At 41.3% G+C, this 15069-nt stretch overlaps 1 protein-coding gene across 1 annotated transcript in view; it reads left to right on the top strand.

Annotated features, from left to right (window-relative positions):
* Nucleotides 1-7682: 7682 nt before the first annotated feature.
* Nucleotides 7683-15069, top strand: part of SUN5 (Sad1 and UNC84 domain containing 5) — a 59682-nt gene continuing 52295 nt past the window's right edge. Inside the window, exons 1-3 of the mRNA XM_043980797.1 lie at nt 7683-7783; nt 10967-11067; nt 14316-14387. Coding sequence (XP_043836732.1) covers nt 7683-7783; nt 10967-11067; nt 14316-14387 — 274 coding nt within the window. The remainder of the gene's footprint in view (nt 7784-10966; nt 11068-14315; nt 14388-15069) is intronic.

Here is a 15069-nt window from a genome sequence, read left to right on the forward strand (position 1 = left end):
CTAAACAAGCTGGAAAACCTGGAAAGACTTGCATGAACTGATGCAAAGTGAAATGAGAAGAACCAGGAGAACATCGTACACAGTAACAGCAATATAGTATGATGATCAACGGTGAATAACTTAGCTATTCTCAGCAATACAATGATCCAAGACAATTCTAAAGGACTTATGATGAAAAATGCCATCCATCTCCAGAGAAAGAATTGATGGCATCTGAATGCAGACTGAAGCACACTTTTTCTGTACTTTATTTTTCTTGGGGACATGGGTTGTGTATGTTTTCTTTAACAACATGACTAACATGGAAATATGTTTTGCATGACTGCACACATAATACCTATATCAAATTGCTTGCCTTCTCAATGAAGGGAGCAAGGGAGAGAGGAAGGGAGAGAATTTGGAACTCAAAAAAAATTTTAAACAAATGTTAAAGATTGTTTTACATGTAATTGGCAAAAAATTAAATGTTAAATTTTTAAAAGGAAAAAATATCCCCACTGCTGGGGAGAGGAGGAGGAGGGGAGACAGGACTACACAAAATGCAAGTCATCATAATAAAGGATTGAAAGCTCCATCTTCCTGTATAAATAGTCTATTAACTGCCCCTGGACCCAGATGTCACCACCACAGAAGCCTTTCTACAGCCTGACTTGGTGGAAAGAAACCTGGAATAGGAGTGAGACAATATGAGCTCAAATATTCAGCACTCAGTCACTAACTGAGGCCAAGTTACTTCTTTCCTCTGTTTCCTCCTCTGTAAAATAGAGATGATAACTCTTTCTCTACCTGACTTTAAGGGTTGGTGTAAGAATCCAAGGACAGAATGAATGAGAAAGCAAGTCCTTTTTTCTTTTTTTTTGGCAGGGCACTGAGGGTTAAGTGACTTGCCCAGGGTCACACAGCTAGTTAAGTGTCAAGTGTCTGCGGCTGGATTTGAACTCAGGTCCTCCTAAATCCAAGGCCAGTGCTTTATCCACTGCGCCACCTAGCTGCCCCCTAGCAAGTCCATTTGTAACACAACACATGCATAAGAGTTATTGTTATTCAGTCATTTCAGTTGTGTCCAACTCTCCATGACCACATTTGGGGTTCTCTTGACAAAGGTACTGAAATGGTTTGCTACATCATTTTAAAGATGAGGAAACTGAGGCAAATTAGTTTTAAGTGACTTGTCCAGGGTCACAGAGCTAGTGTGTTTGAGGCCATATTTGAACTCATGAAGATTGGTCTTCTTGACTTCAGGCTGGACATTCTATCCACTATGCCACCTAGTTGCCCATATATATGAGGGGTAGTTGCTAATAACATTATTGATTCTTTATGTACATAGGATCATAAAAGTGAGACTAGAAAGCAACTTATGATTCCTCTATTCCAATCCTTCTTTTTGCAAAAGAGTAAACTAAGGCACAGAGAAGGGACAGGACTTACCCAAGGTCACAAGTGGCAAAGCTAGCATCCAAACCCAGATCCCCAGACTCCAAAGCCAGGGGTCTGTCCACAATGCCATATTGCTTATCACTCCATCTAGATGACAAACTTCTTAGGGCAGGGACATCATCTCTTCCTCTTGTCTTCCCCATAGTAAAACTGGATACAGAGTCAATCAAAAGTAACTGGGAAGAATATATGTGTGTGTGTATGCGTGTGTGTGATCTTAATTCAGAGCTGGAATGGATCTTGGCAACATCTAGTCCAAGGGTTGGCAAATTATAGCCTGAGGGCCAAATCCAGCCCACTGCCTGCTTTTTTTTGCACAGCCTGCAAGCTAAAGTGGTAATATTCTTAGCCCAAGGACAACTGGGATACCATCTCACTCCTGCCAATGCTTTCATGGGCTTTTAGAAGTTTCAAACTGTTTCAGAGTTTCATATGACATCTTTGTTGGGATGTTTTCTCTTTAACTTCAGAAAATAATCCCCTTGGGGGCAGTGGTGGTGGTGGAAAGAGCTCAGTGCTAAAAGTCCAAATTGCTTGCCTTCTCAATGAGGAGAGAAGTGAGGGCAGAAGGGAGAGAATTTGGAACTCAAAAGTTTTTTAAACAAATGTTAATTCCATATCTTCTGGTTGAGCAATACTGATGGACTGTGGGGAAATAATAAAGGGATGATCTTCAAGGTTGATCAGGACTATTGGACAGCTAGAATTCAGAATTTTTATGTTTAAACATAGCAAAGAAACCTCATCACAAGGATTAGATCGATGAGGACAGGGTTTGTGTTTGTACTTTGAGGGATTTAAAGCATGTAACTTTTAAAAGAAAAAAGTATCATTGATAACCAGTGCATTTCCAATTCTTGTGAGGGGCTGCCCTGAATAATCAGGTGATTTTTTAAAATTAAGTTCTTTGTGTGTGTGTGTGTGCGTGCACACACATGCTATAATGGCAATGTGTATCTTTTTTTAAAAAATTAAATAGGTTTTAGAAAATTATTTTGTGTAAGAACTGACAGAGGGATTTGCTTTGTATAATGCAAGCTGGCTTTGAAAAGCATTGTAGCAAATTTATTCAAGTCAAAAATCATACATATATGTTAATAGTTATATGTGCAACCAGACATGCAAAACAATTGTATTTTAATAAATATTTTAACAAAAATAAACAAATGTTTAAAAGTGTTTTGCATGCAATTGGCAAAAAAGAATATTAAATTTTTTAAAAAAGAAAAAACCCAAAATATTCCCATCTCTGGTCTCAGTTCCCTCTTCTAGAAAATTGGGAGTTAGGCCTGCTAGTCCCAAAGGTCCCTTCTAGCTCTAGTGTCCCATGAGTGTGTGAAAATGAGAGGAAGATCCAATGAGATGTAAATGGCTGCTGAGTACCTCTTTTCTGCCCAGCCACATTCTGGGTACAGTGGTAACACAGAAAAGGGGGACAGGAAGTACTTGCTGACGTGGAGGCTCTGTGCAAGTCACCTAACCTCATTATGCCTCCTGCCCATCAGGAACTATCAGGCATGGTTGGAAAGACAAGACTTACACACACACACACACACACACACACACACACAATTAGAAACAATACAAGAAAGTCTATAATAGAATGATGGATGAAGGGAACAGTATGATCTCTGAAGAAAACAATACCTTGGTGAGCAAATTCTCTCACACCCATTACTTCAGAGAAGGCATAGGGAAGAAGCATCACAGCAATATTTAACCCCCTCTTAAAGATGAGGAAAGCAATAGAGGTCAAGTGACTGATGCAAGATTGCACGGTAGATTAGTTGGAATACATCCAAGGTTGTGATGCAGAACGATGAAATAGAAAAAAAAAAAAACAACACAATAGACTAGAAGTCTGTTCATCTGGGCTTCAGCCAACTCATTGTATGACTTTGCCCAAATCATTTCCTTTCACTGTGCCTCAGTTTCCTCCTCTGTAAAATGGCTTCTGAGTTGGCTTCTGGATCCAAAGTTCTATGAGTTTCACCAAGACTAGAATCCAGAGTGATGTAATGGCAAGAGCACTGGACTTGGGAGTTAGAAGATGTGGGCTCATCCCCATCTCTGCAACTTACTAGGTGTACCACCCTCAATTACATCATTCTTAAAATGAAGAGAATGTCCCTTACTGCTTAAATCAATGATTCTATGACATTCATCCCTGTCTCTTTTCAGCAGATCATATAGTCAAAGAAGGGAATGATAAGTATGAGCAAAGAGCCTAAAAACATGTAAGAAACTGGTGAGAGGGAGCTCTTCAGAGTCTGGGAATAGTCCCTTTGTACAGATAAATTCTCCTTCAGAGCAAAGACATGGAGGATTTCCATTCTCCAACATGCCATCACATCACTTTAACACTCTTTGTCTCAGTTTACCAGTACATGAAATGGGTGTGATGTGTAACAGGAAGGTTACTTTCTCATCACTGAAATACAAATCAAGCTCATTGGAAGGAGATGCAAATATTTACTGAAATGAGGCCATATTCACTTTTGCCTCTGGGATAGGAAGCTTTTCTCTTTCATAGTATTTTCACCACAGAAAATATCTCATGGCTTTCTGGAAATCCTTTGTAACTGTGATAGCAACTCTGCAATTTGGGCATCTGTATGACATCAGAAGCAGTGTGGTACAATGGAAAGGGCATTGCCTCTGCAGTCAGAGGACCTGTATTCAAATTCCTCTTCTGAAGCTTGCTCCTTATATGACCTTGGGTAAGTCACCAACTCCTTGGATCTCCATTGGTTCATCTATAAAATGAGGGGATTGGACTTGATGGCCTCTGAGGTCCCTCCCAGCTCTATATGGGGCAGCACTCTAACTCTCCTGCTCAAACACTCAGATGTCACTACAATCCCAGACCAACAAGAGCCAACACCTTTCCATTTATTTAGTCAATCAACAAACATTTACAAAGCATCTGCTACTATACACAAGAAATTCTAGGAGAGGAGGCAGCTAGATGGTGCAGTGGATAAAGCACTGACCCTTGATTCAGGAGGACCTGAGTTCAAATCTAGCCTCAGACACTTGACAATTACTAGCTGTGTGATCTTGGGCAAGTCACTTAACCCTCATTGCCCCACAAAAAAAAAAAAACACAAGAAATTCAAAGAGAAAGAATGAAATTAATCCAGGGAGAACCAGTAAAGGCTTAGAGAATCAAAGGATCAAAAGGTTTAATACTACAGACTATTTTATAGGTTATGTAATCCCACCCCTTCATTTTACAGATGGAGGAACTTAAGCCCAGAATAGTCAAGTGATTTCAAATGGTTAAATAAACGTGATGTACTAGTAGTAGTAGCAACACTAATAGTAGCAGCAGAGAAGGGGGAAGGTACTAAACATAGCACTTACTATGTGGCAAGCACTGATAAGACCTTTATAAATATTATCTCATTTAACCCTCACTACAGCCCTGGAAGGTAAGTGCTGTTATTAACCCCATTTTACAGTAGAGACTGAGACAGAGAGAGGTTAAGTGACTTGCCCAGGGTCACACAGATGGTAAATGTCTGAAGCTGGATCTTATCTCAGGTCTTCCTAACTCCAGGTCCAACACTCTATCTACTGTGTCATCAGGTGTCTTCCAGTAGCAGTGGTAAAAATTTCCCAAGTCAAAACAGGTAGGAAACATGTATAATCTATCAAATTGCTTGCCTTCTCAATTTGGGGGAGGAGAGATAATTTGGAATTCAAAAGTTTTAAAAATAAATGTTAAAAATTGTTTTTACAGGTAATTGGGGGAAATAAAAACTAAATAGATTCCAAAAAAAGAAAGTAAAAGAAAAAAGACAGGTAGGAAATGTCATAGCTGAGATTCAAAACCAAATCCTTGAGCTTCCAATCCAGGGCTCTTCCCATTGTCCAAAGGGAGTGGCACCCAAGCTGGAGTTTGAGAGATAGTCGAGATTTTAATAAGTAGTGGTGGATAGAGGTTTAGAAATGGGCAAAGGGCTCTTCACTATGAGCAGTGGGTCTTTATTTTCAGTGATGATCAAACAGGGTTCACTACCTGTGAGACCAGTGGTAGAGTGTGGATGAGTTCAGGGGAGAGTGGAACCTTTGGGCATTTTGATGTAGTCACCCAGAAAAGCACTTTCCGTCCTCTGTAGATGATAGAATTGGACAATTGTCTGTGTGTATTGTGAATTCTTTAAGACAAAGTTCATCGAACTAGAATGAACCTTGAGAAAAGCCCAACTCCACACTTTCAGGGGGTATGTTACACCAATGAAGCCCAGTGATGTTAACATTCTCCCAAGTTAAAGTCAAGTGGAGCCCATAGCTCTTCCTTAAACTACCAACCTGTAATGTAGGGTGTTATCTGGGTCAATAAAGAGTACTAGACTAGTGGTCAGTTTCAATTACAAATATACTATTAATCCCACTTTGGATGCTTCTCTGTTCCTCAGCTTCTTCATCCATAAAACTGGAATAATAGTAGTTTCCCAAGCCTACTTCAGGGGGCTTTTGTGAAGATCAGAAGACAATTGATTTGCAAGTATTTTGTGACTAGACTAGTGAGAGCTGGGGTGGTTTAGTGGGTAGAAAGCTCCTGAGCCAAGAGGACATCCACTGACATCTGCCTCTCACACATACCAGCTGTGTGACCCTAAGCAAGCTGTTTGACCTCACGGTAGCCCTGAGCAACTTTCTAAGGCTGTAAGTTGAATAGCATTTATAGACCCACATTGATAGAGGGAGGTTCCTTCATGGAGAGTTCCCTGCATCAATGAAATCATTGGTCTGATTTTTTTTTTAACCAACTCTGTATGCTATTATCATCCTGGTCACCATCAAGAGGGACTGTCCAATATACATCCTGGATCCCATGGGACCAACAAAGGATGAACAGGAAACCAAAATCTCAGTGAGATAAGCCAGTGGTCCAGGGTCAGAAGAGAAACAAGGTGGCAGGTGCAAAGTTGTTAAAATTGGGTTTTGCTCTATCTGCTTAAGGATCAACAGATCTCATGGAATGAATCCATCTCAGCTGGGAGGAACTGTAGGTCATATAATACATAAGAATTCCCCCTAAACTCCCCTACAAATGGTCATCCAAGCTTTGATTGAAGATCTCTCCTGAAGCAAAGCAGTCCATTCCAAATGTGAACACTCATACTTAAGGGGTTTTTTTTCATACACAAAGTCAAAATCTGCCTTTCTTCCACTTCTATCCATTTCTCTTAGCTCTACTCACTGGAGTCAAGAAGAACCAGCCTGATCTCACACAAATCACCTTCCAAATACTTGACAACAGCTACCACATCCTCTCCCAAGTCTTCTCTTCTCCTGGATACACACCAGCAGTTCCTTTAACCTGTCCTCACACGACATGATCTCAGTGCGTTTCATCATCCTAATAGACTTCCTTTGAATGCTTCCCAAAGACTCTTCCTAAAATCAGATGCCCCCCAAAATCAGCCCCAAGAAATCTGAAGGTCAGGTGCTCTAAGTCAGTCAGGGTCACCAGGAATCCAGATGAATAGATGGGGTGATTGGAGACCCTACCAGAAATATCAAACTCAAAAAGGTTTGTAAGCCTTGTCCTCCCGGCAGCCTGTGACCCCAAGTGTTGCCTGAAGATTCATTTTCACGTAGAGAAAAATGAGACCCAGAAAGAGAAGTAATTAGTCCAAGGTCATGAAACTATTAAGTGGAAGATTGAGGACTTGTACTCAGGTCTTCTGATGTTTCCCACTGAAGGGTCCTGCTGATCTGTGCCAGTTAAAGCCATTGGGCTTCATGCACAGAAATGCCCTAAACCTCTTCTGTTCTCTCTCTAACACACCGTGTGTCCTTGCACAAATCAGTTCTCTCTGGGTTTTAGTGCTCCCCCCTGTAAAAAAAAAAAGAGGAAGGTGGGCCAGATGGGGTCTAAAGTGACCATATGACATTCTATAATCCTATATTGAGTGGCTATAATGTACACTCCAGCAGAGGGAAACTAAGTGGCTGTCGGGTCTCGGAGTCTAGTGCTGTAAATGGAACTGCAGCGTGTCTGTTCTGTATTCTGAGCCTGCCTCTATCTATGAAGTCACTCACCCATATGTGAGGTCACACTGAGTGAAGGAAGCTTCCATGAACCTCCCTGCCTACCCTTGATAGGACATCTTTATGGTGTCCCAAAGCACGAGTTTGCCCGATACCTAATTCATTTCTTCCCAATCTAGTGTAGCGATAGCCCATTCCCTGAACAAAGCCTTCCTGTCGAGTCTGAGGGGGGAAATATGCGTCGGAGTCAAAGGGGACATTCAATCGACTGTTCCAACAGTCCAGAGAATGAGAGTGACAGAGAGCAAACCCCAATTTCATTGACCAGATCCAGAAGGTAGAGAAAATCTTGGGGTTATAGCAAGGTACCTGGGGTAAGGGGAGGAGGAATATCCCAGGTTAACATTGGGTCCTGGTTCTGGGACTGATTGGGAGGGACCCAATCCCATGTGCCCTTTTTGAGAGGTAAGAAGTAAAGGCCTCTGTCCCTCAAACTCTACCTCTGGCCCAGACCACTGGGAAGGCTCTAATCCCCACACTCTGTCCCTGGTATGACCTCCTGAGGAGGGGCTTGTTGGTTCCAAGGAAGGTGTCCTGCTCAGACACTGCTTTTAGAAGAAGGCCCTTTCAAAGTTTTGTAGTAACTACATTCATTTATTCATTCATTCTTGCACACATGCATGCATGAATACAACAACCATTGGTGAAGTTCCATGAGTCATAGTAGGTGTTGGGGGTATAAGGTCAAAGAAAAAATATGCCCTTGAAGGTCTTTTATTCTACTGGGGACAAATATTATGAGCGTAGACAAGTATAGAAAATATATGCAGATGCTATCCACATCCAGAGAAAGAACTGATGATAAATGTGTGTATAGTATGATGTGATAGATATACAGATAGATGGATGGATGGATGAATGGATGGATGGATGGATGGATAGATAGAGATAGATAGATATACACATACACATATTTGTCTAATGGTAGCCTTCTCTAGGGTAGGATAGGGAGGGAGAGAGAAAAAAACTCAAGTACACAGAAGGAAACAAAAGAAAACTTAGAAGGAAGCACAAAAAAGCAGGGTAGCTTTTAAAATGATGTATAGTATTTATTACACAGTTTTTCAAAAAAAGTAAATGGTATGAAATGTAAATCCATGGTTTTATATTGAATCCCTTTTTATGTTGTGCCATGTACATGGAAATGTTATGTTTTTGTCTTTATGTATTTAAGTTCAAAATGAATAAAAAATTTTAAAAAGAAAATACCTACTAAGTAATTTCATGAAAGTGGGAAGGATGCCAGCAACTAAGGACATCAGGATAAGGCCTTGAGGAGGAGGTAGCATTTTAGCTAAGCCTTGAAGAAAGGTAGGGAATCCACGGGGTGGAAAAGGAAGATCAACTCATTGTGTGTCCTTGGGCAAATCAGTTCTGTTCTCTGGGCCTCAATGTTCCCCTGCATATGGGAAACAGTCTGTGCAAAGGGAAGAAGATGGAATGTAGAATCAAATGTGTGGGAAATATCAACTAGGATAGCTTGTTTGAACATAGAAATTGTAAAAGGGAATAATCTGAAATAACTCTGCAAAGGTACAACAGAGCCAGACTTTGAAGGGCTTTAAATGACAAACACAAAAGTTTTCATTTTATCCTGCAGGCAACAGGGAGCAACTGATGCTTCTTGAGCAAAAGAGAGATCTGGTCATACCTGTACTTCAGGAAATCACTTTGGCAGCTGTGTGGGGGCAAGTCTAAAGTGGAATATTTGAATCTTAGAGCCCAATTAGGAGGTGATTACTATAGCAAAAAGGACCTGAACTGGGGCTAGGGGGATGTGTGAGTGCAGGGAAGAGAGCAGGATAGGAGAGATGATGTGGAGATAGAATTGACAGGCCTTGAATGGCCAAGCATGGGTGGTGATGGAGAGTGTATTGAAAGTAGAGTCAAGTATGATTGAACATGGGTGACTGGAAGAATAGTGGTACCTTCGAAAGAAATGGGAAATTAGGAAGAGGGAAGTGTTTAGGAGAAAAAATTTAAAGGCTGATCTAAGCTTTTAGTAATTATATGTCCCAAAATTTCTAACAGTACCAGTTTTAAATAATCTGTCCTCATAAATTCAATATTTCAGCAAAGAGTCATTGAATGAATTAAAGCAAGAAACATTACTATGAAAATATATGTACACAATTGCACATATATAACCTATATCCAATTGTTTACCCTCTTAGGGAGGGGAGATGTGAAGGAAGGAGGGAGAAAATTTGAAACTCAAAAATGTTTTTAAATGAATTCTTAAAATTATCTTTACAAGTAATTGGGAAAAATAAAATACTATTTTAAAACTTTTTAAAATTAAAAAAAGACACGCAAGAAATGATACATGTGAGTATGTATGTGTGCATGCACATGTGTGTATATGTATGATTTCCTGTGTGGCTACCATATTTCCCTAGCTTATTACTATTGGGGGGGGGAATGTATATATATTTTCCATCTCTTGGCTCCCGCATTCTCTCTGACTGCCCCCCATACCACCAATGCTCTCCTTCCTCTGCTCCAATTACTGACGTCCCTGGCTGCCTTTAAGGACCAACTAAAACCCCACCTCCTACAGAAAGCCTTCCCCAACCACTCCAAATTCCAATGCTTTCTATCTTTTAATAATTTCCTATTTATCCTGTATATAGCTTGCTTTGTAAATATTTGTTTGCATGTTGTCTCCCCCATTAGATTGTAAGCTCTTTGTGGGCAGGGACTATCTTTTGCCTCTTTTTGTAGGGGCTTAATAGGTGTTTATTGAATTATTCTTGTATGGGGGACAGTTTGTACAAAGACTGGGATGGGATGGAGTAGTAGCTCATGCAAAGTGAGTAGGCTGAGGAACTGAATAATCAGGGTATTTGAGGGAGAATGATTTTTCCAAACTGCAGGTCCCACCAGGTCACTCCACTCCTCAATAAATTCTAGTAGCTCCCTATTACCTCTAGGATCAAATATAAAATTCTGTTTGGTGTTCAAAGCCCATCATAAAGCAGCCCCGCTCCTACCTTTCTGGTCTTCTTACACTCTACAACTCCCTCCAGGTACAAATGGGGCCAATGCAACTGTCTTCTTTGCTGTACCACAAATGACACAATCTTCTGCCTCTAGGCAATGTCCCTGGCTGTCCTCCATACCTGGAATGCTCTCCTCCTTCACCCCCACCTCCTGGCATCTCTGGCTTCCTCCAAGCCTCAGTCAAAATCTCACTATTTACGGGAAGCCTTTCCCTGTCCTTCTCCATTCTAGTACCTTCACCCCCTTAATTATTCCTATTTATCCTGTAGGTAGCTTGTTTGTACATATGTGTTTGCTTATTGTCTTCCCCATTCGATTGTGAGCTCCTTGAGGGCAGGGACTATCTTTTGCCTTTTTTTTTTTGTAGCCCAACACATAGCATAGTATCTGATACTTAGTAGGCACTTAATAAATACGTATTAACTGCCTGACTTAATATGTGATTCTCCCTCCCTAGGCTATCCCGACACCGAACTCCCACATTATCCGATGAAGGAAGCTTGAATGAGAGTCCTGAAGACTCTTACTTGGTCACCAGAACCAGTGAGCAGAGCATCTGTGAGTGAGCAGGGGTGAAGGAGTGGGGAAGACTTGAGGGAGGGAGGAGGGAGATGGAGAGGAGGAATTGGATTCTGTAGGACAGTGTTGTAAAATGGGTGGTGGTGGTGGTCCTACATTCTCAAAGAGGACCACTAGCTAAGGCTGTCTTTGGTGCATTCAGCCTCCCTTTCTGTGCCCTATTCCTTCTTCCCAGTATTCTGATGAACACACTAAAGCACTAGTTACCATTCTCTCTCTTCCTCCCCAAGTAAGGAAACTGAGAAACTGCCTAATATTCAGTGATCAATGACTGATAATAAGTCACGTTTACATATGTTTTGTAATCACCCGGGGCTTTTTTCTTTAATCCTCACAATAATTACAATGGAGGCATGGCAGATATTATTTTTCCCGTTTCATAGAAGAGGAAACTGAGGCTGAGAGAGGATGAGTTGCTGGGGTAATGGGCTAGTAAGTGGTAAAGCCAGGATTGGAATCCAGATCTTATGATTGTGACTCCAGGACTCTTTATTCCGCTCTGCCTTTCAGATCTGAAGGGGGGGGTGGGGAGGGACAAGGTGGCATATTTGCATTTTAAAAAGTACAGGAATAAAGGAGTTCTAGATGGAATTTCAGGTGTGAATGGGTCAGTGAATGGGAGGTGAGTTTTTGGGCAAAAGACTTTCTTATCACCCAGGGAAACTGAATGAATAGGTAACTAGCTCCTCATAACACCAGTTCACTGACTCTCAGAGGCAGCTGGGTACCATCAAGGATAGAGTGCTGAATTTGGGGTCAGGTCAGAAAGACCTAAGCTCTAAGACTACCTCAGATGCTTTATAGTTGTGTCACTCTGGGACACTCATTTAGTCCCTCTCAGCCTTAGTTTCTTCATCTATAAAATGAGTTTAATAATAGCACCTACTGGGGCAGCTAGGTGGTGTAGTGGATAAAGCACCGGCCCTGGATTCAGTAGTACCTGAGTTCAAATCTGGCCTCAGACACTTGACACTTAACTAGTTGTGTGACCCTGGGCAAGTCACTTAACCCCAATTGCCTCACCAAAAAAACCAAACAAACAAACAAATAATAGCACCTACTTCATGTTATCTCATTCGGTAACAATGAGATAACATGCAAAGGGTTTCTCAAATCTTAAAGTGCTATGTAAATATCAGCTATTGCTATTATCTATATCAGGAACATGCACATGTCTTTCTATGTTGACCTGTGAATCTGTGAACATGCATGTATGTGGAAATATGTGTATAGTTATGTATCTCTCTGTCTCTATGTATGTCTTCTGAATTCTGTGGTTGGGTGTGTCTGTGTGAATCTATGTATCTATGAATCTCCAGTGTCTATCTTAACCTTCTCCCTATAGGACAAACTCAGCCAGGGCAGCCTGGAGTTCCAGGAAGGTGTGGAGTAATTTGGGAAACCCCATGCCTCCAGCAAAAAGAGTCAGAATCTAGCAGCCTCTTGAAGGGTTCTCCCTTCCAGAACCATCCAGCCTTCTGACTGTTCAAGGAATCATAGGGATAGTTGCAGCTTCTCTTTGTGACTCCAGTGGAGGCAGACTTTCCTTAGCTGTCTCCAAATCATCCTCATCCAACCCTTGCTCTCAGGGTTGACCACATTGAAACTTGTATACATATACAACTCCCATGACTCTCTTCCCAGCCCCATCCCTGACATCAGATAGACAAAACTTTAGGTGTCAAACTTTAAGTTGATCAAAGACAAAAGACAAGGATATTTGATCAAATGGGTGATGCAGGAGGAAGAACAATGGCTTTAGGGGAAGGGGACAGGATCTATGTGTGTTTTGATTTGATAGACAGAGATAGACTGATAAACACAGAGACAGTGACAGAGACAAAGATGATAGAGAATTAGATCAAAGATAGACAGATAGATAAAAGACAGAGAGAGATAATGGAGAGATAGATGATAGCCAGATAGATTGACAAGGAAGATAGATAGATGATAGAGTGACAGAGACAGATAAATGATAAATAGACAAAGAAACAGATATGATAGAGACAGACAGAGATGATAGATGCAAAGAAACAGATGATAGAGAAAGACAGATGGATAGATAGATGATAGAGAGAAAGATAGATATATGATAAACAGACAGATAGGTAGATAAATTCATTAAACATTCAATTTGTTGAGGGACTGTGCTTAGCCTTGAAGAGACAAATACAAGCAAGCAAGATAATCTCTGCCCTCAGGAAGCTCATGTCTTTCCTGAAGCCTTTCTATAGTGCCTTAGTAAGCAATAAATGGTTGACTGACTTTCTTATAACACACAAAATGGAATTGGAAGTTGAAGAGAGCTACACAGCAGCAAGGTTAGCCAGGAAGCAAGGTAGAGGCTTGGCTCTGGGCAATACTAGACAAAAGCTCAGCTAGCAGAACCCAGATGGATCCAGGAGTAGAGTCCAAGGTTCCAGTGGGAAAGAGGTGGGAAGGATGGCAGAAGTGGAAGTGACATGGTTCCAACTTGGTGAATAATAATGTAGCCACTTGCCACTCTGGGGCAAGATGGGCTATATCTCATCTCTTGGTCCTTCAGTTTCTTCCTTTATTAAAAGAGAGGGGAAAGGGGCAGCTAGGTGGCACAATGGATAAAGCACTGGCCCTGGATTCAGAAGGACCTGAGTTCAAATCCAGCCTCAGACACTTGACACTAGCTGTGTGACCCTAGGCAAGTCACGACCCTCATTGCCCTGCAAAAATTTTTTTAAAAAAGAGAGAGGGCACAAATCAGGTTAAAATGTAATGGGGAGGGGCAGCTAGATGGCACAGTGGATAGAGCACCGGCCCTGGAATCAGGAGTACCTGAGTTCAAATCCGGCCTCAGACACTTAACACTTAACTAGCTGTGTGACCCTGGGCAAGTCACTTAACCCCAATTGCCTCACTAAAAAAAAAAAAAAATGTAATGGGGAGGGGCAGCTAGGCGGCGCAGTGGATAAAGCACCGGCCCTGGATTCAGGAGTACGTGAGTTCAAATCCGGCCTCAGACACTTGACACTTACTAGCTGTGTGACCCTGGGCAAGTCACTTAACCCCCATTGCCCTGCAAAAAAAAAAAAAAAAAAAGAGAGAGAGAGAGAGGGGAAGATTTTACTAAATGAATGATCTCTAAAGTACCTCACAAATCTCCATCAGTTTAGTCATAGAATTGGGATAAGTGTTTGATCTTTGAGTGTTTCTGTGACTTAATTAAGGTCATTATTTTTGTCCTCAAACAGGCGAAGAAGATATACCCCAAATGGTCACCAGTGGCATCCCTTTCTCTTACAGAAACTTCCTAAGATGGCTGAGTACGTACGTATGTATGAAAGCTGAAATCTTTGCCATCTGCTTGGTATGACCTGATGCTAAGGGCCCAAAGCATCATGGGAACTTGACATACCCACTATCAACCTGTCCCCATGGTAAGGTCCCTTGGAAGGACTTTGTTAGTACTCTTGTCATCCCCCCAGGAAACTCAAGGGCACTAATGAGGCTATCTCTGCTCTGAGAGTGCCCATAACTCTGCCCTGATCTTAGCCAATTTCCTTCCCCAAAAAGGAGAACGCACAATGCAGCCCACTCCCCATCCTACCCCCACTAGAAACACACCTCATAGCATTTGATTTAAGTGGACTTGAAGATCATCTCCATATATAGGGTGGCACTCTATCATAGTTATTAAGAGAAATTATCACTAATGGTGAGCCATCACTAGTGATTGTTTATGATTAATGACAAATAATTGTCCAGTAATCATTATTTTAATGTTGTTAACTAGTAACTCTTAACAATAACAAATGCTCATACATGAACTCCAAGTCCAGCACACTTTCTGACAAAAGGATAGAAAATTATGAATATGAACAAGATGATGCTGTAAAAAGAACTCCGAACTTGGAATCAGGAAAGATTTTAATTTGAATTCTGCTTTTGATGCTTTTTTGAATTATGTGACCCATGACAAATCTGATGTCTCTCCTGCCTTTTGTG

The sequence above is a fragment of the Dromiciops gliroides genome, chromosome 2, assembly GCF_019393635.1.
Source record: "Dromiciops gliroides isolate mDroGli1 chromosome 2, mDroGli1.pri, whole genome shotgun sequence".
Classification (NCBI taxonomy): domain Eukaryota; kingdom Metazoa; phylum Chordata; class Mammalia; order Microbiotheria; family Microbiotheriidae; genus Dromiciops; species Dromiciops gliroides.